Here is a 24,694-nt window from a genome sequence, read left to right as displayed (position 1 = left end):
GCCCGCGGCCCGGCCCCGCCGCGCTCACCTGCGGCCCGCGGGCGGGCGGGCAGAGGCCGCGCAGCCCCGGGTGGGCGGGGGCGGCCCCGCGGGGCGGGGGCGGCTCCTCGGGGCGTCGCGCGGGGCCCGGTCGCGGCGGCGCGCGCGCTCCGCCCTCAGCGCCGGTGCCGCCGCCGCCGCCAGACACCGACCGGGACCCGGCCACGGGAGGGGGGCGGCGCCGGCGCACTGCGCATGCGCGTCTCCCGCACGCAGCGCCCCCGCCGCGCGCGCGCGGGCACGCGGCCGCAGCGCCGGGAGCGCGCGGGGGGAATCCCAATGGGAATGGAGGGGGCGGGGGAAGGAAGGGGGAAAAGCGGAACGGAGCGCTGCAAAAAAGTAGCACTTCCCTGACCGGGAATCGAACCCGGGCCGCGGCGGTGAGAGCGCCGAATCCTAACCACTAGACCACCAGGGAGCGATGCAAGGTGGTTTTGTTCGCGGCACTTGACTCATCAGCTCCGCGGCCAGCCAGGGACAGCGACAGCGAGCCTGAGGTTGCGGAGGGACCGGAGGCTGTGGCACAAGGAGCGGGGGCTGCCATCCATCACAGGAGCCGGTGACTGGTACACGCACCGGGGGCTGCAGCGGGGTTGGCGGCTGCGGCACAAGCAGCAGTGGGGCCGGGGGCCGCAGCTCCCCACGCGCGTTGGTGGCCGTGGCACAGGGAGCGCTGGGTCCGGGGGCAGTGACACGGGGCTCTGCGGGCCTGGGGGCAGAGGTACAGAGGCTGCAGTCAGGCCGGGACAGTGGAGGAGCCGGAGGCACCCGTGTGCTGCAGGCCTGGGGGTGCACTGCCTTTATGGTGCTGTCCGGGCACTCAGCCCGCTGCCCGCACACCGACCCCCAGTTCTAAGTATGCTTTGGGTAGCACCTTCACCTCCGCCCCTGTTCGGAGAATCTCATCCTGCCGCCCCACCCACCCGGCCCGGCACCGGCCCTCGGGGTCCCCAGGAGCTCAGTGCAGAGCCGGTTGCCTTTGTGCTTACAACTGAAGCAAAAGAGGGGGTTTTAAGCTCATGAGTCTGTTTTTCCCAGTTGGTCAAGTTTCCTGGCATTCCTGGCTGTTCCCTGGGAAACGTGGCTATTTCCAAGTGTTGGGTAAAAGCACAACTTCCACCCATCCAGTTCATCCTGGAGCAGGTGTCCCTGGAGTGGTGACTCCAGTGTCCAGGGACAGTCACTTCAGTTATCCCTCCCGTCACTCCGGCATGGCCCTGCTGACGTGTGGCTTCTCCGTGAGGCTCTAATGGCCTTTCCCGTCTGCTGCCTCTGACTCATGTTTTAAAGAGATGAATGATGTTGGATCCTATTTACCAACAGAGTCATCACCATGAATCACACACCCACACCCTCTCCTTGCTCCAGCTCCATCCCCAGCCCAACTCCTGCACCTTTCCCCCTCCAAAACACCAGCTACTTGCAGGGCTCCCCAGCACTGACCTTGGATCTTGCACAGAATCTGCACCCAAGAAAAGATGCTGAGCCCACCCCAGCACCCACAGGGGTGCAACAAGTGGGCCCAGACTGGCAGCCGGGGTGAGCGCTTGGCTCTGGACACTGCCCGCTCATCCGGGATGAAGACAGGGTCCCACTGCTGGAGGGGTTGTGCAGCCCCTCTCACAGCATTAATGTCAAATTCCTTAAGAAACACTTGCCGTGGTTTTGGCTGAGGGTTGGGACATGGTGCCAGCAGGGAAAAGTGGCTCCTTCCTGCTTTTTGCAGTTAGTTACTTTTTGATTCTGCTGTTTATCTGCTTTTGTGGGATGGAGCGATCTGCCTTCTCCTCACCGCAGCCCAGGTGCTCCCAGCAGCATCTCTCCTCCAGGATCAGGTCTCATACCAACCCCTCTGTCCTTAGCCCCACTTGCAGAGATGTAATTTTACCTAATGAAGTGATGTAGGAAAAATACCTCCACCCTCCAAAACAAACACCCAAATGCCACAAAACCAAACCCTCACCACCAAGCACATGCCTCAAGCCCAGCTAGACATCCTTCCTCTGAAAACAGCACACTGAGGATCTCTGCTGGCCGCTCCATAACCTATTTGCCTGCTCTGCACTGCCCTTTTAAACTTGGACCCAGCAGCTCCCAGCTCCAGCCATCCATCCATGGCTCCCCCCGTGCTGTTTGACTGCCAGAGCTTCCATGGAGGCAACTGATTCATGCTGCCAAGCCACACCAGCACCACAGCTGCAGCTTTTCCACATTAGAAGTTTCTCCCACCTCAGCTCCCACTGCCAAGGTTACTGCCAGGACTGCAGTCCCACGCTCCCAGGTCAGGAAAACAGTGTGAGGAAGTTTGGAGTTCACCTGCAGCACCAGCAATGGTGTTTGCAGCTCCCCAGCCCCGAGCACAGGCACAGCTCGGGAACCAGCTTGGGAACAGTGTCCAGCATCTTGGAAAGGAAACATCAGACTGTAAATATTATTTAGTACATTCCTTCATGAGAGAGCATCCAGAGAGCCAGCAGACAAGAAGCTAGAGGCATAGGATGGAATATTTCCCTTGCTTCTCACCTCACGCTGCTGCAGGCAGTTGATATTTACCTGATGAGTTCGTAACGCGCACCCAAGAGAGGATTTCAGTGCTGTTAGACAGAACAAGACAAAGACATTCACCCCATTTTCTCCCAAAGGAATCATTTATTGACAAGTTTCCTCAGTCTTTATCTTAAAGAGAAACAGTTCCATACCCAAGCTCCTGCAGTCTCCATTTCACTGGCTCTGTTCCTCACAGGGAGGCCAGTTCCAGTCAAACGAAGAGTGCCTGTGAACAACACTCTACACTCTACCTACGGCCTAGTACATCTGCCCACTAACATCTCATCCCATGTCCCCAGGTCTGCAGTGGGAGGGGTGCAGGGGTGGGGGAAATGGAGATTAATCAAATCAGTGTCAAAACTTGCTTCTCTAAAGGATCAGAGGCAGTTCAGTCCCTCCGGGGTGAAACCACTAAAAACTACCCAGATATGTACATAAGTTTAAAAACCTGAGTAAGTCCCACTTCGCCTCTAAGGCACAGAATTGCTCACTCTAGGTATTTCTATGTGGAGGCACCTTGCCTAGAATAAGATCAGGCCTCTAGGAGAAAACTTGGAATTTGTCAGCTCCTGAGCAATGAAGTTGGACATCAAAAGAGCAAAACATCCAGCCCCTGGAGGGACTGGGTGAGCGCCATGACTCTCTGCCAGTTTTGTAAAACAAAATTAGAGCTGGGGCTTTCAACTGAGAAACCCATCCAGTCACAGCCAGATGTACCAGCTGGAGGAGCCCTCGGAGAGCAGAGCAGAGTCCCTCCAATGGTATCCATATTCCAGCCTTCAGAAATTCCTCCTCCAAAACGAAGGGATAAGCTGAGAAGGGAGAAGCAAGTTTCATACACTCGGGAAACAGAGTGCACCACTGAATTTAACACAAGAACTGGCTTTATAAACATGCTGCTATGACTGCATGATGCAAAACTCCAGTGCTCAACAACCAGCTTTAGAACCCTTGCAGTCTTCTCTACAGAAAATAAATCATAAACAAGTAAAGCGTAAGTGATGTAAGGCTTGCAATTCAGCTTCAGAGTCCAAGGGAGCATTGCCCTAATATGATGCCAAAGCTTTTTGTTCGTTTGTTTGTTTTTAAGCTTTATTTCTTTAAAGTTCATTGCATTTAAAAATAAAGATTCTTAGTTTTGTTAAAGCTAGAGCATTAGTGTAACAACGAGGCAGCTGCTAAGTGAAGTTTACCTTTTAGGAGCCCAGGAAAAAACCCAACTGTTTACCTCATTTACCCGACAGCTCCAATGAGAGCCAGAGAAAACAGTAACAGGAGAAGCCTGCAAGCTCCCAGAGTAGCCCACACAGAGAACGGAGCCAGAAGCTGAAGCTAAGGTACCCATGCACTTGGCTTCTCCAGTTACTGTCCTCCTCATGCTGCTCAGGGCCATGTATCTGCTCCAAGCTCTGTCAGACAAGGGAAAACTGTTCTCATCTACAGCAGTGGCATTTCTGAGCTACTTTAAGGAAACTCCAGCTTACACGCTCTCCCAAAAGGACAGCAGTGATACATTTAATCTACAAACTTTAGTGTAAAATATTATTTGTGTACAAAACTTTGCATTCTCTTTATTTGACTTGGATCCAGCAGCAGTGTCTATGAATGAAGGATGGATCTCTCCTGACTGGCTCTCAGCCCCTTCTTAGATTCGCATGTTGTTGCTGTGGTGAAGGTTTGGGAGGGAGGGGGCTCTTCCAGTTGTGCACAGCCGTGCAAAGACACATCCAGGTCTAGAAGGGAGCGTTGTCTTGTGGAGGCTTGTCCCCAGCTCCAGAGGGGGAGTGGAGGCCGTCAGTGCTGTTTTCCCTGCTGCCCACCACTCGGGACTGGAAGGAGAGAAGAGAGTGAGGACAACAAGAAAGCAGCACTGGGAATACCAAGTCAATTCCCCCTTGTCGAGGTCACCTACTGTAGCCAAGACTTCACATATCTGAGAGGCCATTTGCCCGAATACTAGTCTACAAGAAAAACATTGCAGAAATTAAAGTTTCTGCACAAGGCTTCACATACTGTGTTTACACGACAAAGCAGACTGTTACCTTTATGGTCCCAACTCTATCTTCAAAGGACTTGAAGGTTGCAGAATTCCTTGAAGACAGAAGAGGGGAGAAAGAAACAACAAATCAAGACAAGTTAGTTCTCAACCATATCAAATGGCACAGTGTGACTGGGCTCTGTGGCTGCTCCCCTGCAGTGACACCATCACCCAGAACACTTCCAGCTCCTCACAGCCTTTGGCACAAATCTCTCAGGCACACCAGGCAAGAACACCACATCTAAACTCTGAAGGAAAACATTTACACCATGTGCAGTCTATTCAATTGCTCAGGCTAAAATGTTGAGGGAAACAAGTCCTAGTTCATTGGGGAATCAAGGCACAGTAAGGAGAGAAGAAACCAGCTCTCAGCTTTAAAAAACTTCCAACTAAAAACATTTTGTTTTAAATAGTGGAAGGGAAAGCTGAGAAAACAAAGGCTTCAGTTTCCTGTATCACATCCCGTGGGGAGAAAGGGGAAGGGCCATGTAACTGCACCTATCAGCAGCTTTATTTCTACAGGGGCGATCATTTGCATCAGGAAATGCTCACGGAAATCCCAGGTAATGAATTAATCAGAGCATTTCATATTTCTAGCAAGGAAAACCAGGTCAGTTGTTTGACAACCCAACAAGCTGCTTCACTGGCAAAGGATTTCAGGGAGTGCTCTGTACTGAGCTGCCAGACCAGGCAATTACTCATAGAGCTGCTTCCCCAGGCCAGGCTGTGGGAGCGCTGGGGTTGGGAGATGACTCGCCTCATCTCAGTTATTTTTGTTCCAAGGAATTGCTTTAGATTTGCAGCCATAAAATAACCTCCACTGATCTGGAAAGAGGATGAACAGAGAGTTCTGTGGGCCTTGTCCAGCCCTGGCAGTCACTTCTCCTGCAAGACACCCTGAGGGAAGGCCGAGGAGAGGGTTCCCGTTAGGATTCACCTTGGGATCAGCAATGGCTGTGCCATACATTGTGACAGAACTACAGTCCTGCCCTTCAGGGACCTCTGAAAGCTGCAAGCTTCAACCAGACTTTGGTACAGGTGCAACACTGCACTTAGTCCAAGAAAAGACAGGTGCTAATGAACTTAAGAGATATTAAAAAAACCTTTAAATAGTCAAACTGCAGGCTGTGGTTAATCCATGCTCGGAGAGGGGCCTGCTTGAGAAAGGAGCTGGTTGTACAAGTCAGAACAAACCCTCCAGCAGTGATGGAGGCAGCTGTCCTCCCCCCAGCCCCACTCAGCATACACAGGCATGTGCTACATTACCTCATGGCTGGCATACTTATCGAGTGGCGGATGGAGTAGCCGCTGCTCGGAAGCATTCGGGACAAGGAGGAAAAAGTTAATGACAATTTGACACTGTGCAAAAGCAGCCTAACCCCGGGGTCTGAAGCACTCCCTGTCCACACACAAGCTGCTGTGGACAACCCAAGTGGTAGGAGCCAGCCCTCTCTCCCCTTATTTAACAGCTGCAGCCCAGAATTAGTTTTCCAGACACAGGATGGCCAATATTTAACTGCAACTGTGATACAAAAGTCAATCCCAGGGCATTGGTTTGTTGTAGATTTCTCAGTCTGTGTCAAAAATTTAGGTAAGGCTTAAATAACCAGCTTCCCCTTTAAAGTCTGCAAGGGCCTGGCACAGAAACAAATGCTCTTTTAGAGCCTTGAACAGTATCTTACCTAAGGGAATGTGAGATGGAGTGAGCCCTGGGAGAGGCCACAGGCAGCAGAGAGAAAAAGGAAGAAATGGTCAGAAACTTGCACAGAGTTAAACACCAAATGCAGGGACACGGTCACAAAATCATGGGACAGCAAAGTCAACTACCCAGGAGGAAGCCTCTCAAAATAAATCACAGGAGCAAGCAAAAAAAATGCTTTTCATTAACTCCAAACAAGCTGTTTCCCTAAGAGCAATAACAGCACCTACATCAACTTAGAACCTAGCCAGGGAGGGGAAGGAGTAGATGTGCAACAGCAAACCAAAACATTTTACCTACCCCCATCCACTGCTTTCACATGGTTTTTTTAAGCATTTTTTTTCTAAACTGAAGGTTTTACAAAGCACCAGCTATATTGCTAGAGATACCTCCTTCCCCCATTTCCCCCTGTGGTCTCTCACACAAAGACAGCATTGCTCAGACTTCTGGTGAGGACTTGTTTAAGGGCAACCTGCAATGGATACCTGCACGTTATCTTGCCAAGCCTGCAAATCTCAAAGTTACAGCTCAAACAACAAATGCATTGCAGGCTAATAAAGATAAGATTAAAGGTATCATGTTTATCCTGTAACTTGGTTGCCCATTTTTAGGCTGGGATTTTGCAATACAGTAGCATCTCAGCAGTCTGAAACAACAGACTGAGGTTTCCTACTTCTATTAGGAAGATTACCAGGATGCTTTAAAGGAGCTTCTCCTGCCAGAGCAGTGTTTTATTCCACTTAAATATAATTTTTGTCTCTGCAGCAGGAAGCAGTCATGGCAAGCTAGATGTGAAGTACTTGGCAACGAGTACAAGGGCTTTTCCTAACAGCCAGAGCGAAGATGTTGGGCTCTGTGGTTTCATTTCCCCATATATCCAAGTCAGCTCTTTGGCAGGGCAGATCCTTGAAATGCTGCCTTTGCATGTGAAATAAATTAACTTTCTACTTACTCTTGCTTAAAGGAGAACAACACAGATAACACATCCATGCACCATGCTGCTCCATACAGAATACCACAAGCACTGGTTTCTTGTTCAGTATCTTGGCCTGGACCTAGCAGTAACCCTTTTCCTCCTTCCATAAGGATTGAAAGTTTACCTAAGTTCCAGAATCTGCAGGCACTTTGGGTTCAGGCTAACATTTCATAATGAATTTGCTCGTAGCATTATGTACAGCAGCAAACTTCATCAGACACCATGAAGTGCACAGGTGGACAAACCCACAAGGCAACAAAAAGAAAACACTTCCAATTCTGCAGTTTACTGGGATCAGTAAAATGCAGGAACAGAATGTCTAAAAGCCAGTTTACTTTTTAACTGTAGGTGGAGATAACAGAGACATCTGAACAGGCCAAGACTTTAAAATATCCTACCCACTAAGGTACATTTTCTCCCCTCAGAGTAATCCAGTAGAGCATTAATGCACCAAGCACACGGTTGCAGCATTAACTTCCCAAGGTTAAAATCCACACACCAAAATTATTTTGACCAGAATACAACAAGTCTAAAGATTTAACATGTTACTTGTATTTAAAAGCAATTTGGTCCAAGCATTTTTAATGGAATTAGGTCCACACCCTCAGTGTGTCGGAGGCTCTGTCCCATTCATCACTCCTTCCTTGCATTTATCAACCGGTGAAGGCTGACTAAACAAGGAAATCCCCTCTGTTATCTCAACACTTCCAGTGCTGGAAAATAAACTTGCTTTACAAGTGAATTTGTAGTGTAAGAAGGAAAAATAACAGAGTACAGTAATGGAGGTCAGTGTAGGCTACAAGGCCTGTAACAGAGATTTCTCTGGGAACAGAGATCATCCCACTCGTTCAGAACAGTGATCACAGCAATACAACAGACTTCACTCCTCGTCAGCTCTGATCACATATCAGAACACCAGAGTTCACCTGGCAAGGGTGAAAAGTGGGACAGTTCCTGCAAAACCTTATGCTCAGAGTTAAACCTTCTTCAGAATCAGAAATAGGAAGACTTGGATGCAGCACAGGAGATAGAAGTCTGTTTATATATGCAGAGAAAAACTGAAAGTCTTAAAAAAAATCATTACTGTGTTCCCCCACAGGGCCACATATACAAATCCTGCTGAAATAACTTTGGCAGGGATTCCCAGGTGATAAGACAGAAGCTGCCTCTATTTCATAACACCTGACCCAAGGTATTAGCTATAAAAAGGCATGCAGATGTTGAAGCTGAGCAAAACCATTGCTGCAAAGGCCTGCCTCATGCCTGGGCCAGTTGATTACATGGCCAGTTGTCACAGTGACTGTGCCAGGCCAGCTCTGCCACCAGGAGAGCACCCCAGTATCCCCTCCCTCCATCACCTGCTCCTGGGATGGCACAAACATTTCAGCAGCTGCATAACCTGCATTCTCCCAGCTAAAAAACAACAGGCAGGAGCAAGCCTGTCAAAACAGCTTCTGCCAGTGGCAACCCTGGTTCAGGAGTTCCCCATGTGGTCCCAAAAAAAGCACAGTTCCCATTCCTTTGCTGCAACAGCCTGGCCAGACTGCAGAAACCAGGCCCCAAATTCACTTATCAGTTTGGCAAAATGTGTTCCCACCACATCTTGTGCCAGTAGCTGTAATCTGCTGTGATTACATGAAAGTCTCCTTTTCCAGCAGACTAGGGAGTTTCCAGGAAAGAAAAGTTACAACTTGAATGCTGGAAAGGGTAGGAAGCCAGCTAGTCCTCTGCCAAATTCAGAGATGTGAGCTACTGAAAACACAAAAAAATACCCTCCAGGAACACAGTAACTAGCTCACTGAGGACAGAACCAGAATAAATCAGCACTATGTGATCAGAGGCCAACAAGTTCTTACCACTCAGATACTCCCAGCCACAGTGGAATAGGAAAGTCCCTACAAAGAATGACAGCTACCCATTCAATCCAAGGTCCGAGACAGCACGTTAAATACAAGCTCTAAAAATCCTCCCGTAGTAACCTAGACAGGCTGTACATCCAGAACTAGCTCTCAATTCCAAGAAAAACATGGTCAAGGGATTCTGCATGAAAAAAGTGGATGTTACCATTAGTGGGGAAGAAATCTTTAGCTTAAATTTCTGAGCAGGTAAATCACCAATTCTAACCTTGAGCTCTGTGCAGCTGAGAAACTCACAGAGCAAGAACCTCAGCCAGGAGAACCTGTGCCTCTTGCCAGTTTGGAGAGGTTTAAATTTGCAATTATTTCAGTGGTCATCTACTTAAGGACAACCACAGAACAAATTGTCAGTGTTGTCATAATCTTCTGAATCAATTGCTATTTTCCAACCAACATGACATAACTGTGCCTAGAAGACATACTGCCCTTCTCCATGGAATGTCAACACCCGGGGCTTGAAACCACATGGAATGCAGCAAACAGACTTTGCCCTTTCTGTTTTTAATCAGAACAGAGCACAGGAGGGATGACCCCTCTCTAATCCAAAGCAGTTACACTGAGGAAACACACCTCCATAATCCAGTAAGGAATGGAAAAGGGAAATTTTAATTCTAGTTTCTTACACATGACATAAAAGCTGCAGTGAATCCACATGACAGTAAAAGGGAGAAGGCTGCTAAAAATGTTTGGTCAGTTCTCCTAAACCAAACCAAATTTAAATGCCTTAGAACAGGCTTATCCCCTCAGTAAATCTTCAGTAAATGCTTAATCTGTCCTAAACTACAGTGCACAGGGCCACACAGAAGATGGCAGTCCATCAACAGCAACGTGCTGCCAACTAAACAGAAAAATGGAAGAAAGCCTAGTTATTGTCTAAAGTCCCATTCCTGTTTGAAACCAAGATCAAAGCACCAGAGTGCAAACCAGAAATCTTACCTCATGTCACCGAGCTTCCTGCTGATAACAGAACCTACATTGGAAAGGGCTGCTGAAGTCTTCTGTCCCGCCTGGGAAAGGGTTTCCTGGGTCTTCTTATAACTACATGGAAAAAAATCATAAATTGAACTAACAGGTTGGATCCAAAAGTGTCCCTCCCCATTTTGAAAAAGGACCCCATATTAAAGGAAAGAAGCTGGGTTAGTGAGCTGCACTGACTTCACTGAAAGAGCCACTTCCAGATTTGCATATATTCAAATATTTGAAGTTTTACAAAAGCAGGAAGTATAGGATTAACCTTTCCATACACTCACCTTACACTTTTGATCATATGTTCTTAAATCTAACAAACATTTGCTAAAAACCAAAGCAAAACCAATTTTCCACATGGAAGGTCTAACACCACAGCACTGTAGCCTAATTGCTCTGCAACCATCTTTTGGTGTCCTGGAGAAAATAAATCCAGGAACCCATTCCATACTATCCTTGCAGCCTTGAGGAAGCCATAGCATTTGTTGTGGTGTTATGTTTCGGAGGAAAGAGGCAAGAAGCAAGACCATCATCACCATACAGAAAAGAAATGCAGGAATCAGCATTAGCTCTACAGCAGCAGTTTAGAAATAAACTGCTAGAGAAGTTTCCTATCAGTTACCATTAACCACAATAGGTAAGAAGTCAGCTTTTATTTGTCAGCTGATTATTTGAATTCCTACCTGAGCTGGAAACACTTGAGAACCTTTGTTTCCTTCAGATGAGACTAATCTCAAGAACAAAGATTCTTTGTGTCACTTTCATTAATTCGTTCTCTCTAAACTATTCTACAGTTGATGATTAACATCTAGATTTATGTCATTCTTCAGACTACAAAGAAAAGACTCAGGCTGAAAAACAAGTTCAATATTTTAAGCTTTTCTTATTCCAAATATTTCAGCTTGAGATTATTTTTTTGCCTGGTGAGGACATTTAGGAGAAGGGCATTATAAACAGCCTAATGTTCTCTCATGCCTGAGCTCCCCTGGCTACAAACACCATGGTGACAGATGACTTACTCACATCTCCTTCTCTCTAGGCAGAAGTGCATGGACAGCACCACAGCACCCGAACTGGACTTGAGCAATTCCAATTACAACATGTTGGTTTGTTCAGTATTTTTTTTTAATACCACAGCCAAGTATTTCTGAATCATGAATATACACAAGACTTAGGCAGAACAGGGGAAAACTGCATCAGTTTTTCCTTCTCTCTTCTTGCTCCTGAAAGAAAATTCTCTATAATCTACACATTTTTCAGACCAATTCTTCTTGAAGTCAACAGTTCCAGAAAAACCTGAGCATGCCCCAACAGCAAGGCCTCAACGTTGCCTCTGCACAGCACAATCTTCTGCACCTCAGCACAATTTAGGAGTGACCTGATCAGCACCAAGGCTGCTTGATCTCACACAGGGATTGCCTTCCTAGTGCAACCACGGTGCTTGAGGAGGATCTCAATCCCTGCCTTCAGCAGCCAGGCTCCTCCCTGGCTGAGCCCTGTCATGGGATTTGATTTACAGCTGCCTAACAAATATCGAAAACCTCGTGCTTACCAAAGTATGCAGTGCTGACTCTAGGTCTGCTTGGCACTCAGAGCTCAGCACTGAGGAATGGTTTACAGCCTCAAAGGACACCATCGTGCCATTCACACTGCAAAATTCCAACTATTATGCCCAGCTTCAGCAGATAAAGGCCAGAGATTTTCCAATTGTGTTTTCTACACCTGACAGGAGAATTTTTACTGTAACTGAAGAACAAGCACTCAGGTGCTGCTGCTTCTGCCTGAGTGTGCTCCTTCCTCCAGCACAACTGCTTGTGCTGGCACAGCAATCTAGATCAAGGGAACGATCTGGATTAAATATAAACTTGGAAGCACAAAAAAGCAGCAGCTGGATCAGATGGCCAGCCCAGTCCTGCACCCACAACTCCCACACACACATAAACACCTCACTGCTGCCAGGCAGGAGGCAGAGCCAGGCAAGCACAGGGAGATGAGCAGCTCTGTAACCCAGAACTGCCACCAGACACACGTGTGGAGCTGCAGCTGTGACAGCCAGGGATCAGCTTATACAAGACTTTAATGCAACTTAACTACACCCAGCCCTGACCTAGAAGTTGCAACTCTTCTCCTGCAAGTGCCACAGCCTGGTTTCCCATGTAAATTCACAAGCACTCACTTTCTTCCCTTAGCCCCAGCACAAAGCACAATGGAATAATCCAAATCTGAGAGTAATAAATATAAGCTCTGGCTAATACCCCACTTTACTCACAGGCAATTGGCTGCAGCAGAAGCCACAGAAATGATCTCTGCCCTGTGCTGTTCATCCTGTGGTATTCCAACATCTCACTGCATCCCTCTCCTATAAACCCAGACAGGAAGGAGTGAAATCTGCACCCTCAAATCCTCCTTTATCCATTAACACCAGCTTCCACTCACTTGCTTTTATCCAGCAATCACCATTTGAGCTGTCTGGATAAAGACACAAACCGTGTCAGTCACCTCAATCTCTCGTTACAGTGAAAGTGGATCTAGGAACAGACTGGGGTGGGTTCTGCCCTGTTTATGTATTGCTTGCAGAGGGAAAGTCTGTGGCCAGGAATGGCAAACACCAGGAAATTCCACAGCACACAAAAGCACCATAAGGTCAGGAGTCAGGTCCACTCCCAATTCACTCAAGAGCCTTGTTAGCTAGGAAGCAGAGCAGCTCTGAAACAGAAAAGACAATGCATTTGCATAAAAAAAACCCTAAAACCTCACCCTTGGACTTCTTGAACTTGCCTCTTTGCACTCACTGAACTTAAGAGAGAGAAGTAGAAATTCTGATTGATTTCTGAAATGTTGCTGGAATCTTTCAATGCCCCTCACACCTCTATTTCAATCAATCTCGACCTTGCCAGCACCAACTGTCACTCTGTCCAGTGCCAAAGCAAGCAGGAAAGCTAAGGTGCCACAGCTCTTCAGGCCCTAAGTGCTCCACAAAAAGCACATTTCCGCCACATTTCTGGTGCTTATGAAGTACAAGGAAACAGATACAACCAGGAGTTTTCTATTCTAGCAGGCACACCCAGGGAGGGACTCTGATTAAACACTTGTGGAGTCAGTCACCGTCAGCAAGCACAAAAACCAAGGTCACTCTATTTAGCAAGTGAAATAGTGACAGTTTACAGCTTCTTAATCTAGAGAACACAGTTGAAAGTAACCTGCATACTTCAAAGTTTTATCTGCTACTCCTACATTTTATCTCTGCTCCTCTTTCACCCTTGCTATGAAGAAAACCGTGCATTCACACATGCTGCTGATAACCAGCCAGCTCCAAGGACTGCATCACATACCCACTCCAGAGAACAGGAAAGCTGGCTCACACCTAAGACCGACCTCCCCACAGTTGAAATCAGCTCTGAAAATAATGACACAATCTACCTGCTCCCACTGCAGCACTGTAAGGGATTGCCCTACATACTGTGGGAAAGGCATAGTGAGAAGGACAAAGGCCAACTTCCATAAAATCCTTCCATAATTTAGTCCGGAAGAGAATTTAATTTCAGGCATTTAGTAAAAGCACGTCTAAGGGAGATTTGCATTGAACAACTGGAGTAGAACAGCTGTGAGGTTTAAGCTGTTTGAGTCTATTTGTGGCCCCAACGTGACAGGAAGCTGCCCTGGACACTACAGCTCTATTTTCATCAGGTACTACAGCAGAAAGCAAAGCTCCTGCTCCCTGCAGAGCATGTTGGGGTAACAAGAAAGTCAGTCTGGCTATTACACTTCTCAGCTAAAGGTGTAATGTGCAGCACACAGGTCTCAGCTACCCAGGGGTTTCAGTCAGCTCCTGAGAGCAGGCAGGCATTTATAGAGAATCACTTGTATACTGACCTGAGGAAAAGCTCCCTCTCCCAGCAGAGGCATTTATTGGGTTAAAAAAGTAAAAGCTAGGAAAGATAAATGTCCAAGTAGATCTAGTGAAAGCAGGGGGTGGGGAGCAGGGGCACAGCACAATTAGTGGCAGCAAACTGTAAGAAGAAAGCATTTGTTAAGGCTGAAGGTTAAGACACTCACGCTTCTGATTGAGTTAATTTTTCATTCCAGTCCTCCAGTGTGCTGCTGGCTGAAAGATATCTACAAACACAACTGAGGTTAGAGACAGCTCCAAGATTCACTACAGATGCTTCTTCTGACACTTTACACATTACTATTGACTCTTTACACTTACAGTATCAGAGGCTTTATTTCTCTGACAACAGCTTCAGCCTCTCTAGTACAGCCAAAAGGAAAAGAACTGTTTGAGATGCAGGGAGACACCTAAGCCCCAGTTTCTTTTGTTTAAGCATGTTCAAACCCTGAGCACAAAGAAACAAAGCCTGCAGTTTAAAAGGTGTCAGGAAATGAAAGACTTTGCATCTTCTGCTCCCTTCCTACATCTTCTCTTGCTGGTCTGTAGCAAAAGCACAGAGCAGTGAACTGAGCTTAAGGCCAAAAAAAATCAGATTGCCACACCCAAAGCTGTAGTTTACCAATACAGCATGAACCAGACAAACAATAAACTTTTGTTTTTCTGATCTTTAGAAATCATGTTTCTCTACACAACTCTGCAAAAAACCAGTACCTTAGGGGTTGTGAGAACTAACACTGGAGGTACAGAACACACACACTACAGAAGGTGGCTGCTCCCACTTCAGACAGCACACAGGTTCTCAAAGGAGGGGACTTATCACCCAGAATTCACTTGCCCCAATTAGATCAGTGCCACCTTGCCTAATGATGTGGTGATCCCAATCCACATTTTCCTCTTAGCTAAATTATCTCCTTCAACACAAGACAAAGAGAGAGAAACTTCAGCACAGAAAACACTCAAGGGCTCCTGAGGGTTCAGCTATGCAGCAGGAATCAATGATTCGTGTCGACCATCAACAGAGGGCTAATATAATTAAAGAATATATTCCAGAAGCAAAAGTAGCCACATGCTCTTTGTCTGCATTTGTCACCTGCTCGGATACACAGCAAAGATTAAAATTCATGGCTTTCTAGTGCTGACACTGGCAAAAGGGTCACACATCAATGCAGCAGGCTCAGAAGCTCATGAACACACTGGCAGTTGCACAGCCCCTAATTCCAGCTACAGGGAAGCACCTGTATGGCCACTTCTCTCCCAGGTGGCCATACAGAAAGGCAACAGCCAAACTGACTCCTACCACATTCCTGATGAGAAGAGAAATAGTTTCAGAGTAAAGACAGAGGTTTACTAATAAGACTCCTGATAACAACAGACTAATCTCCAATCACCAGCTGAAGGGAAATTGTGGTTAAGTTTTTGTCCCCTCCTTTTTTTATATATAAATTGTGGTCTGGTAACTGATTGGAATTTTTCTTCTGCAATAGCAAGACCATGACAGAGATGATGGCAGTAACATTTACTCATCTCCTCTGCAACTAGAGGATGTTTCTAGCTGGAAGCCAGGCATGCTGGAAGTAACAACCCTGTTTCACCATGCCTCCAGCTCCCAAGCAAGCCCTGATGCCTGGGAGAACAAGGAGCAGCACAAATCGGGGAAGGCAGCAAGGAACAAGGAGGTGATGCTGAGGAGCCCGAGGCACTCACAAGTCAGACTGTGTCACTTTGTCATTCCACTCTCCAAGTTTCTCAGATGTTTTCACATAACTAGAAACAGAAAGTGTTAATGAATATAACTTTAATATTCATTTTTTAGAAGACAATGACACAGATTCCAGTGACAAAGGAATAACAGAAATGGGGCAGGGACAGAGGAGGGAAGATAAGGAAAAGGGAAAGAACAAACAGCGAGTGAACAGCTCAATGATCTGCTCTGCAGTATCACTGTCAGTAACTCCAAACCCCAGTTAAGTTACAGGAGACTTTTTAGCCTGAACAATGCCTCTATGGGCACCCAGAATCCCTGACACCCAGTGCAGGGGCAAACTTACCTCATGGACTCTCCTTTTGGCACTGTCAAGCACAGCAGTGACCATACCCTTAATTCCTGTTCAGGAACAGTCAGTCTCACTTCACATATTTAGGACAAGATGACTCTGGTGAAGCACACTAATACCACAGATTTTTCTCCTAGGAGGTGCAGGCTATACAACCCAGGGAATGCTTCTGAACTGGCACAAGCTGTGAAACTGCTTGCACTTCTCTTTGAGCCTGAGTTTAGAACAAGGTAGGAGCTGCCTGTGCCTCAAAGAGCAGGCAGAAATAGGCAAACTGAACCAGTAAGTGTGATCCAGATCTCTAACACCACAGGGAAGAGCATCAAGCAACAATTTATCTGGATCACAGACATGAAAGTCCAGTTTACACAGACATAATTTTTTTTTAAGTGTCTTTTACTCTATAAATCCATCAGAGGAAAAACCTCCAGCCACTCCAAAGAGCTCTGGAATACCCTGCTGGGAAGTGTCACACAGAGTCCTAGTTAAACACAGGTGCATCACAAGCAATACTCACGCATTGGAAACTTGGACATCGTGCCAGCTTTTGGACAGGTTTTGCTTCAGCCCATCCAAGGGAGTCAGACCCAGCTTCCTCTTCAGCTCTCCACAGTGCCTCTCTTTGGCAGCCAGAACTTGCCTGAGAGTACCAATTTCTTCTTCAACCTTAGAGAGAGGCAGAGGTTTGTGTTAAATCACAGTTTAGTTAAAAACCGTAAAGTAAAACAAGTTTTTACCTCCCTCGAAACTAGCAACATTTCATTAACATCAATTTTAACAATTGGGAAGAACATCAGGTAAAGAATTATTCAACTCAACATGAACTGTGTTGGGATGGGAGGCCATTCAGACTCCACCTCCATACAAGTCACTGAACTGGTGACTTAGTGACACTGAGATGAACAGAACCCATTCCTTGTATTGTAATTTCAACAGTAGACACAATTCAGTTGCCAAACCTCATTACCTAATATTTTATCTTATGATTCTTTTCCTCTGATGTCATTAAAGCAAAGAGTTTTTCCTCAGAGATCTTTCTTACAACACTTTCAAAGTACTCTGGAGCTGTTTCCAGGCAGAGTGGGTTCATTTCTACCTTAGCTGCAGCTCAGCAAGCCCTGCGTGACCACCTAGAGCAGCAAAGTCCTCCCCTGCCAAAACCTGCAAGTCAAAGAATCACCACAAGATTCTCACATGAAGGAAAGGACAACAGAGAAACAGCTGCAATTACCTTCAGCCACGTTTCAGACAGAAATGATAACCTGACCTTTAAACCCCAAAAGGTGCTCAAACCTTACATTACAAACCCTCAGCTCTTCCAAAGCATACAGGTACCAAAAATAGTTGTCTGTAGAGTGTAATAAATATTTAAGAGAAAAAGGTGGGAAGAAAAAGCACATTAAGTGCTCCAATGTTTCAGTTTCCTAAGGAAAAATGGCTTTCTTTTGCTTAGCATTTGCCTGAAGTGTTTTCTCGCTTCACATGGAGCTAAAATCCTACACTGAGCTCATAGCATCAAAAGCCACTTATTTCCTTAGAGCTCTAAATTAGGCTGTTCTGGGAAAGAGCAAACAACACACCGCAGCGTTTGAAGTATCTGCCAGCTTTGTGCACTTTAACAATTAGCTGACAGACCCAAAGGTAGCACTGCAAAATTAAAAACCTAAAAAACAAACCCCAGCAACAAAAAACCCAATCCTACCCCTGTGGCTCCCCTTTGTTCCTTCGCAGCAGAACACAACCAAGGCACACGCTGCCAAACCGAGCCCCCCTTACCTTGGCGAGCTCGGCTCTCAGCTCCTCCTCCTCGGCCAGAGTCAATCCCTCGGGCGCAGCGCCCCGGGCCGCGTTATCCACGGGAACATCTGTCATGGCATCCGCCAGCAGACCTTTGTTGGGAGAGTTAAGGTTGATATCTGTCGCAGACAAGGAGCAGAGGGCACTGAATAAGCAAGCGGCAGGCGAGGCGCGTTATGCAAAGCAGGGCGGGGGGGCGGCAGAGCTGCGGGAAGGGGCTGCGCCGAGGACGGGAAGGGAAACCTCCGGTGGAGTTTCCTCCACGAGCATCGATCGGAACCGGCAGCAGCACCGGGCATTCCGCGGCCTCACAGCTCCCGTGCCCGGCACCGTGGGTGGGGACGGGGCCCGGCGGGGGAAGCGGCGCCAAGGAGCGACCCCCGGCCGCTCGCCATCCCCGGGGCCGCTCCCACCTCCCGGGGCCGCGTCCCCCATCACGGCAGCGGCAGCTCCCGCACCCCCGTCCCCGGGCTCCCCCCGTGTCCGGGACCCCCCCCCTCCACCAGGCGTCCCACGCCCGGAGCGCAGCCCCCGCTCGCCGCCGGCCCGTACCCTGGTTCGCGCTCTCCATGGCGGCGCCGCGGGCCCGTCAGCCGCCGCCGCCCCCGGTGACGCGCTCAGCACGCGCCGCCCGCCCGTTCCGGGGAGGGTCGCGGGCGCAGCGCGTCACCGCCGCGTCGCCACGGTGACGGTGACACGTGTGTCACTGCCCCGGCACCGGACACGGGGGTGACGTCATGGAGGGGTCAGCGCGGCCGGGCGGGGCCGGCGGTGCCGTGAGCGCGGCCGGAGGGCAGGGGGCAGCACTGGCACGGGGTACCGGGACACTGGGCACGGCCCGACACACCGGGCGGCACCGGCACGGAGCACCAGCACTGGCACGGTGTACCGGGACACTGGGCACGGCCCGACACACCGGGCGGCACCGGCACGGAGCACCAGCACTGGCACGGTGTACCGGGACACTGGGCACGGCCCGACACACCGGGCGGCACCGGCACGGAGCACCGCGGCCGTGGGGCAGCGCCGGCACGGGGCACCGGGGACTTCCTTGCCTGCCACGGCCCGGCCGCTCTGTACGACCCCCGGGCTCCGTTCCCCGGCCCAGCTTCCCACCGAGCTCGTTAATTAGAGCTGATCGTTCACCGCGGTAACGAGCCGCACTGCCTGTCCCCTCATCCCGCCTTCGGCGTTTGGCGCTCCCGTTAGGTCCGGCGGTGGCTGCGGTGCCCGGAGCCTTCCCGGCACCCCCAGCCCGCCCTGGGTGCCCGGTCACAGGGACCCCCCAGCCCGCTCCCGGTGTGCAGCTGCCGGGACCAGGCCACTGCCCGCTCCAGATGTGCCTCATAAACCGGATTCTGTCGCGGTGCCACCTGCAGTGACATCAAAGGGGAAACAGTGGCCGGAGAGGGGGATCTGGCCCGCCCTGCTGCGGGCAGGGCTTGGTGACAATTGGCTCTAGTGACAACCTGCTGTTTTCTTTGGAGGGGCTGGGAGTGGAGTGGAAGCCCAAACCCCACCGGCAGCACAGCCTGCAATTCCACCTGGGTCTGAGACCTGCGTCAGGGCACAGGAAAACCCTGGGCTGCTCCGCTTCCAACCATTTTGCAATCTCCTCCCTGAAAATCCCGCTGGGTTGGGGCCTTGTTTCATTTTCAGAGCCTTTTCCCCTGTCTCTTCGGGTTGCCCAGGATGAGGCATGAAAAGGGAAGTGAATATAGATGGGGAAATGGAATTTGTCAGAGCCCTTTCCATCAGCACCTTGGCCACCCGAGCAGAGGGTTTGCACCCACAAGAGCTCCTGGAAATGCCCTTCCTGGAGCACAGCACATGATCCCCATCCGCCTGCTTGGTCTTGGAAGGAGAGGAAGCACTTTAACAGCTTAGCTTTTTATTGGGGGATTTTTGAGGGGTTGTTGTGAAGTTTGGAGCCGTGGTGCACATCTCATTTCGAAGCTGAGCTCAGTGGAAACCCAGGGAGTGGCTGACTGCTGAGCCCACGAGAAAAATCTGGATTTTTCCAAGCTCACCAGAGCCTGGATTCCTGAAAATCTGGCCCTGAGAGGTCAGGAGGAGCCAGGAGGGCTGCGGCTCACAGGGACTGCCGTGGCCTCTGCCAGCTCTGCCAGGCACAAAGCCCACTGCCAAGTCCAGCCTCCCTGAACAGCCAGGGATCGGGCTGTGCCTCACGGGATTGCCCTCCAAAAATCCCCTGCTGATTTCCCTCTACCTTCAGGCACTGGCTTTTAATTAAATACATCATGGTGCCAACTTAATCATTCCCCAATCCCAAGACCTTGAAGGCTGTTGGGAAGTGCAGAGCAATCCTAAGTTTGAGGAGAGGGGAAAAATAAAATCCCTTTTGTGTTTTCGGATCTGCTGGGGCTCTGGCGGGGTTGGGCAGTTATTTGGGGGGCAAAATGTCTGTGGAGGCGTTTGTTCGTCCTGGCAGCCACAGCCCTGCACCCTCCACATCCCCTCGGTTCCCCTTTTGCTGCCACCGGGATTTTCGCTCGGTTGGGACTTTTTTTTGGCCATTTGCTGCCGAATGCAGAAATGCCAGACCTGGGGCGAGTTCCCTTCGCTGACGCCCTTCCAGCCGTGTGGAGGCGGAGGGGAAGGAAGGGGCCATTTGACGGTCTCGTTTAGGAGGCGGGTGGCATCTCCTGGTGCCCAGGCATCCGTGTCTCTGGAAAGCGCATGTCCCCTGGCACCACCTTGTTTTCCAACCCTGTCAGAGCCTGAAATACAAGCCACTGTTTCCCAGCAAAGCAAGGAATTGCGTGAACGGCCACGCACACGGGAAGCAGCACCCGTGGGCGTCCTTGGCAACCGCATCTCCCGGGATAGGGATGCTCCGGGTGAGCGCTGACATTCCTCAGCTGCCGGCTCCCGGTGTCTGCGCCGGGCTAGGGCAGGCGCCGCTGCTCCGTGGCTTCGCTGGAAGCCGCCGCGTTCTGGGCTCTGTGCCCCCTTTTAAAGCAAGCCCTGACCTAGATTCCCTCCCTGCCCGTGCACCGCCGCCGGGCTCTGCTCTCCCGCCGCTCCTCCCCGCGGCTGGAAGGGGCCCAGCGGAGCAGGCCGGGCTCCTGCTCCTTACGCCAGCGGGATCCGCCCCGGCGGAGCGGGGAGCGAGCCTGCGCCGGCCGATACAGCCCTATCGCCCTTTCCCGTCCTGGAGCGATTCCCAGGCGCGAGGTGTTAACGGAGCATCCCCCGAGCAGGAGGGGCGGCCAGTGGGACTATCTCTGCTCGGCAGAGATATCACCGCCCAGAGGCAGCGGTGGTGGCCCACGGCCAGCCTTGGGCTCTGCCTGTCCTCCCCCCATAGCAGTGTCCCCCGTTCCCATTCGGCCCCCGGCATGTCCCACCCCTCGGGCTGACACTAGGGACAGCATCACCCGGGGGTGCAACGGGGAGGGAGCACACCTGGATGGCCTCCTGCAGAGTGTGGGTGCAACAGGACCCTGTCTGTCCATCCATCTGTCTATCTCTGTGTCCATCTGCACATCCCTTTGTCCGTCCATCCATCCATCCATCCATCCATCCATCCATCCATCCATCCATCCATATCTCCCCATTAGAGTCAACCCCCACTCGTGGTTATATCCTTGACCAATCCTTGGGTCACCCACATGCAGCCACATGGGATAAGATTTACGTGGGCACTGGTGGCAAAACACACATTTAAGAGCAAAAACCATCATTAAAAAATGGCGTGTGCACCAGCACCCTGCCTCTGGGGCACAGAGGCAGGATTGGGAGCTGCACACATCGGACAATCCCCCGCAATCATCCTGGGAACTACCCAAGCCCCCTTTGTGTGCCCCCCCAAAACCTTTTATGCTTCAGGTGAGACCGATCCTCTTTCCTCATCCCACAGGTGGGAACAGGGGTGCAGAGCAATACTGGGGTTCCTCTTTCCCCATCCACCACTGGCCCTTGCGTGCTGCAGGGCATCTCCCGCCCGGTGCTGCCTTCCGCTTTCCTCCAGACCCAAAATAGCCCCCGGATGACGGTGGGGGGATGCCGGGGGCGACGCTTCCTCTTTCTGAGACGCCACCGCAGCTGCTGGGGAAGGTACAGGGACTCTCAAGTGGGGATGAGCCATGGGGACGTGGGCGCAGCTGCTGGGGCTGACATCAGGCATGGATCAAGAGCATCCTCTGGATGCCCGGCTCCTTGCCTGGGCCACCCCAACATCCCCCACTTTGCCATCTCCCTGCCGGTGTGGGGAGTTGGTGAGAACACCCAGCCCAGTGGCTGCATCCCACGGAGCAGTCTGGGGTGGGTTGGGGTCCCGGCATCCCCGGGGGTTCCCCGTGCCCCCCTCTCCACCCCAAGCAGAAAGCTGCACCCACGGGCTGCCTGAGGGGTTCCCGTCCACGTCCTGCTCTTCCCCAGAAAGTGTCAGTGACTCCCTGGCTGGTGGCTGGGCTTTCCCACTGTCAGCCGGAGTCCCCATGTTCCCACCACAAATGTCCTCAGGAGCCATGGGAACAATTTCAGCTGGAGCAAGTCAGACTCTTCTCTTCTGAGGCCAGTTTTGCAGTCCCCCATCACACCCCTCTGCCTGGAAACGGGTCCCTTAATTTCCACTTTGTTATCCCGGCTCGTTTGGCTACTCTCAGCTCCAAAACAGCTCCTGGGGACACCCAGGTACTCCGTGTCAGCCACCAGTGCTGCCCCGACTGTGGGGTTTCTCTCCTGGCCCCACCTTGTCATCTCTTGTTTCCACCCTCGTCACTGGGATTTCCCCCAGCAGCGTTTGGGGTGAAGTTGCTCATCTCCGCGGTCGCAGCAGAGTCCGGGGAGCCACCAGGGCCGTGGGGCAGCAAGGATTGTCCCGTTCCAGTCCCACGTCAGCAGAGCACCTCAGGGGGATGCAGAGGACGTGGAGGGACGCGGGGTGAAGCCCCTGGTCTCGGGGCTTCCCACGCACCCCCAGAATGATGTGCACACCCGGGAGCTTGCACTCCTGTGGGGACACGCACACTCGTGGGGACAAGGGACGTGCGCAGCTGAAGGACCCGGTGGGTGATGGAGCCACGTCCCGTAACCGGGACCTTGAACCCTGCAGCTTGGCGGGGGTACAAGGGAAGCTTCCCGGGGACGTGGCGTGCAAAAGCCACGCTGCTGCCACTGCAGCTGTGACCCCCTCTGGGCGTCAGCTGCCGTTCCTGGGAGCTGGGGCAAGGATCCGTCCCTCCAGCCCTCCCTCGCGCTCCGGAAACGGGCTGGGCAAAAACCCTCCTCCTCCTCCCTGCTTCTGCCTGATTTCCCCTGCCCTGCTCTGGGACCTGTTTCCCACCCCGCTAGCCCTGCCCTGGGATCCATCCAGCACCATCTGCCGCTTGGAAGAGCCCTGTTCCCTAAGCTGCTCTAATCCCTGAATCCTATCTGCGTCCCGCAGTCGGTGTGAGCTGCCGGCAACGAGCATCTCCCCGGCTTCCGCAGCCCACGCTCCCTCAGCCCACGGCCACGCTCCCTGCGGCTCTCCCGGCTTTTCCCTGCCCGTCATGCTGGGGCTGGTCGGGCGCTGAGCAGTCCCTGCGCTGCGGGACAATGGGAAATGCTGGGAGAGGCAAGAGAAGAAAAGCACTAAGTGATGCTCGGCGCTGCTGCCTCCTGCCTTCCTCTGCCCTGGGAGCGAGGCGAGCTCTGAGCCAGGAGCGCAGGAGGCAGCGCCGGGATCGGGAGGCGAGAGAGGGGAGAGGTCCCCCGGGATCGGGAGCTGTGGGGCAGCTGGCAGGAGAAGAAAAGGAGCGAGGGGCCGCGGAGAGGTGGGAGGAGGGTGGGGGGCGGTGAGCCCGGGGGTGAAAGAGCCGAACGCTGGAGCAGACAGACCCGGCGGCTCAGGAAGCCGGGGCCGGAGGAGCGGGGGGCTGGGGAGGTCTCCCCCACTCTCTCCACCGAGGAAGCGCAGGGAAGAGCTTCCCGGAGGATGCGGGGCATGGAGGGAGAGGAAGCGCCGGAGACAGCTGCACAACATCTGGCAGCGGCGCGGCCCCCCGGGACCCTGAGGCAGCCGAGCACGGGGGGGCCGGGCCAGCGCGACGCTTCCTGCCACCCCTCCGCTGCCAGATGTGCACCCCTCTCCCCCCGGCCCTGCACCCCCACCCTTCCTCCCGCCGGGACGTGCCCAACACCTGTTTCCAGTTCAGTCCCAGTTCGCCGGCGCTCCCAGGACCCCGCGGTCCCCGCAACGCCCAGGGGACACGCGGCCCCGTCACCTCTGGCATCCCCATGCTCTGATGGCCTTCCTGGCTCCCGCGGGGCGGGCTGGGGGGAACGACCAGTGCGTGTCCGCAAGTGGGGCGCGTTCCCCTCCGTGGCACTGTGGTGCCCTTTCCCATATCAAGCCTGGGCGTCCAGCAGCCCCGGGCCCAGCAGAGCAGGACGGAGGATGCAGGACCACTCCATCCCGGCCGGCACTTCCCACCCGGTCCTTTCTTCCCCGGATCCCTCTAGATGCAGACTGCCCGGGGCAGGGAACTGCCCATTGCGCGGCCCCGGGAAATAGCTGGGTAAGGTTGAACAGCAAGACAGGATCAGCCGCGGGCAGGGAAAATAGCCTCTCCCTTCAAAAATAGCTTCCTGGGATTAAAAATAGCCAGAGGTCCCAGAGCCGTGGCTGCGGGGGGACACAGGCACCAGCTGGGCCGGGCCACCCGCTCCCGCACCGGGGGACAATTAGGGGCATTATGGAGAGCTTAGGGCTGCTCGGAGCCATCTGGCCACAGGCAGAGCCCCTCGGCACCATCCCTGCA

The 24,694-nt window shown here is 51.7% G+C and overlaps 2 protein-coding genes and 1 non-coding gene across 18 annotated transcripts in view; all 3 read right to left on the bottom strand.

Annotated features, from left to right (window-relative positions):
• Positions 1-110, bottom strand: part of DNAJC5 (DnaJ heat shock protein family (Hsp40) member C5) — a 31,113-nt gene extending 31,003 nt beyond the window's left edge. For both annotated transcript variants that reach the window (XM_069033826.1, XM_069033821.1), the window contains exon 1: positions 29-110. The gene's annotated coding sequence lies outside the window, so the exon portion shown is untranslated. The remainder of the gene's footprint in view (positions 1-28) is intronic.
• A 275-nt stretch (positions 111-385) lies between these two features.
• Positions 386-457, bottom strand: TRNAE-CUC (transfer RNA glutamic acid (anticodon CUC)). Its single transcript has one exon. It is a non-coding gene; the product is annotated as a tRNA-Glu (tRNA).
• A 2,211-nt stretch (positions 458-2,668) lies between these two features.
• TPD52L2 (TPD52 like 2) overlaps positions 2,669-24,694 on the bottom strand; it is a 97,125-nt gene continuing 75,099 nt past the window's right edge. The window contains exons 2-13 of one of the 15 annotated variants that reach the window (XM_069034574.1): positions 18,477-18,528; positions 17,904-18,043; positions 16,645-16,793; positions 15,778-15,837; positions 14,238-14,297; positions 10,152-10,253; positions 9,156-9,194; positions 6,307-6,333; positions 5,891-5,932; positions 4,629-4,677; positions 4,499-4,547; positions 4,326-4,415 (exon numbers count right to left, since the gene is read on the bottom strand). In XM_069034574.1, the coding sequence (XP_068890675.1) occupies positions 4,512-4,547; positions 4,629-4,677; positions 5,891-5,932; positions 6,307-6,333; positions 9,156-9,194; positions 10,152-10,253; positions 14,238-14,297; positions 15,778-15,837; positions 16,645-16,793; positions 17,904-18,043; positions 18,477-18,495 (723 nt within the window). In that variant the 5' untranslated portion in view covers positions 18,496-18,528 and the 3' untranslated portion in view covers positions 4,326-4,415; positions 4,499-4,511. Of the gene's footprint in view, positions 4,416-4,498; positions 4,548-4,628; positions 4,678-5,890; positions 5,933-6,306; positions 6,334-9,155; positions 9,195-10,151; positions 10,254-14,237; positions 14,298-15,777; positions 15,838-16,644; positions 16,794-17,903; positions 18,044-18,476; positions 18,529-24,694 lie in introns of all 15 variants that reach the window. The other 14 variants (XM_069034570.1, XM_069034571.1, XM_069034572.1 and 11 more) reach the window with 14 other exon arrangements.

Source organism: Aphelocoma coerulescens, chromosome 20 (assembly GCF_041296385.1).
Source record: "Aphelocoma coerulescens isolate FSJ_1873_10779 chromosome 20, UR_Acoe_1.0, whole genome shotgun sequence".
Classification (NCBI taxonomy): domain Eukaryota; kingdom Metazoa; phylum Chordata; class Aves; order Passeriformes; family Corvidae; genus Aphelocoma; species Aphelocoma coerulescens.
The sequence above is the reverse complement of the archived record's forward strand: the minus strand, read 5'-3'. Positions and strand labels throughout refer to the sequence as shown.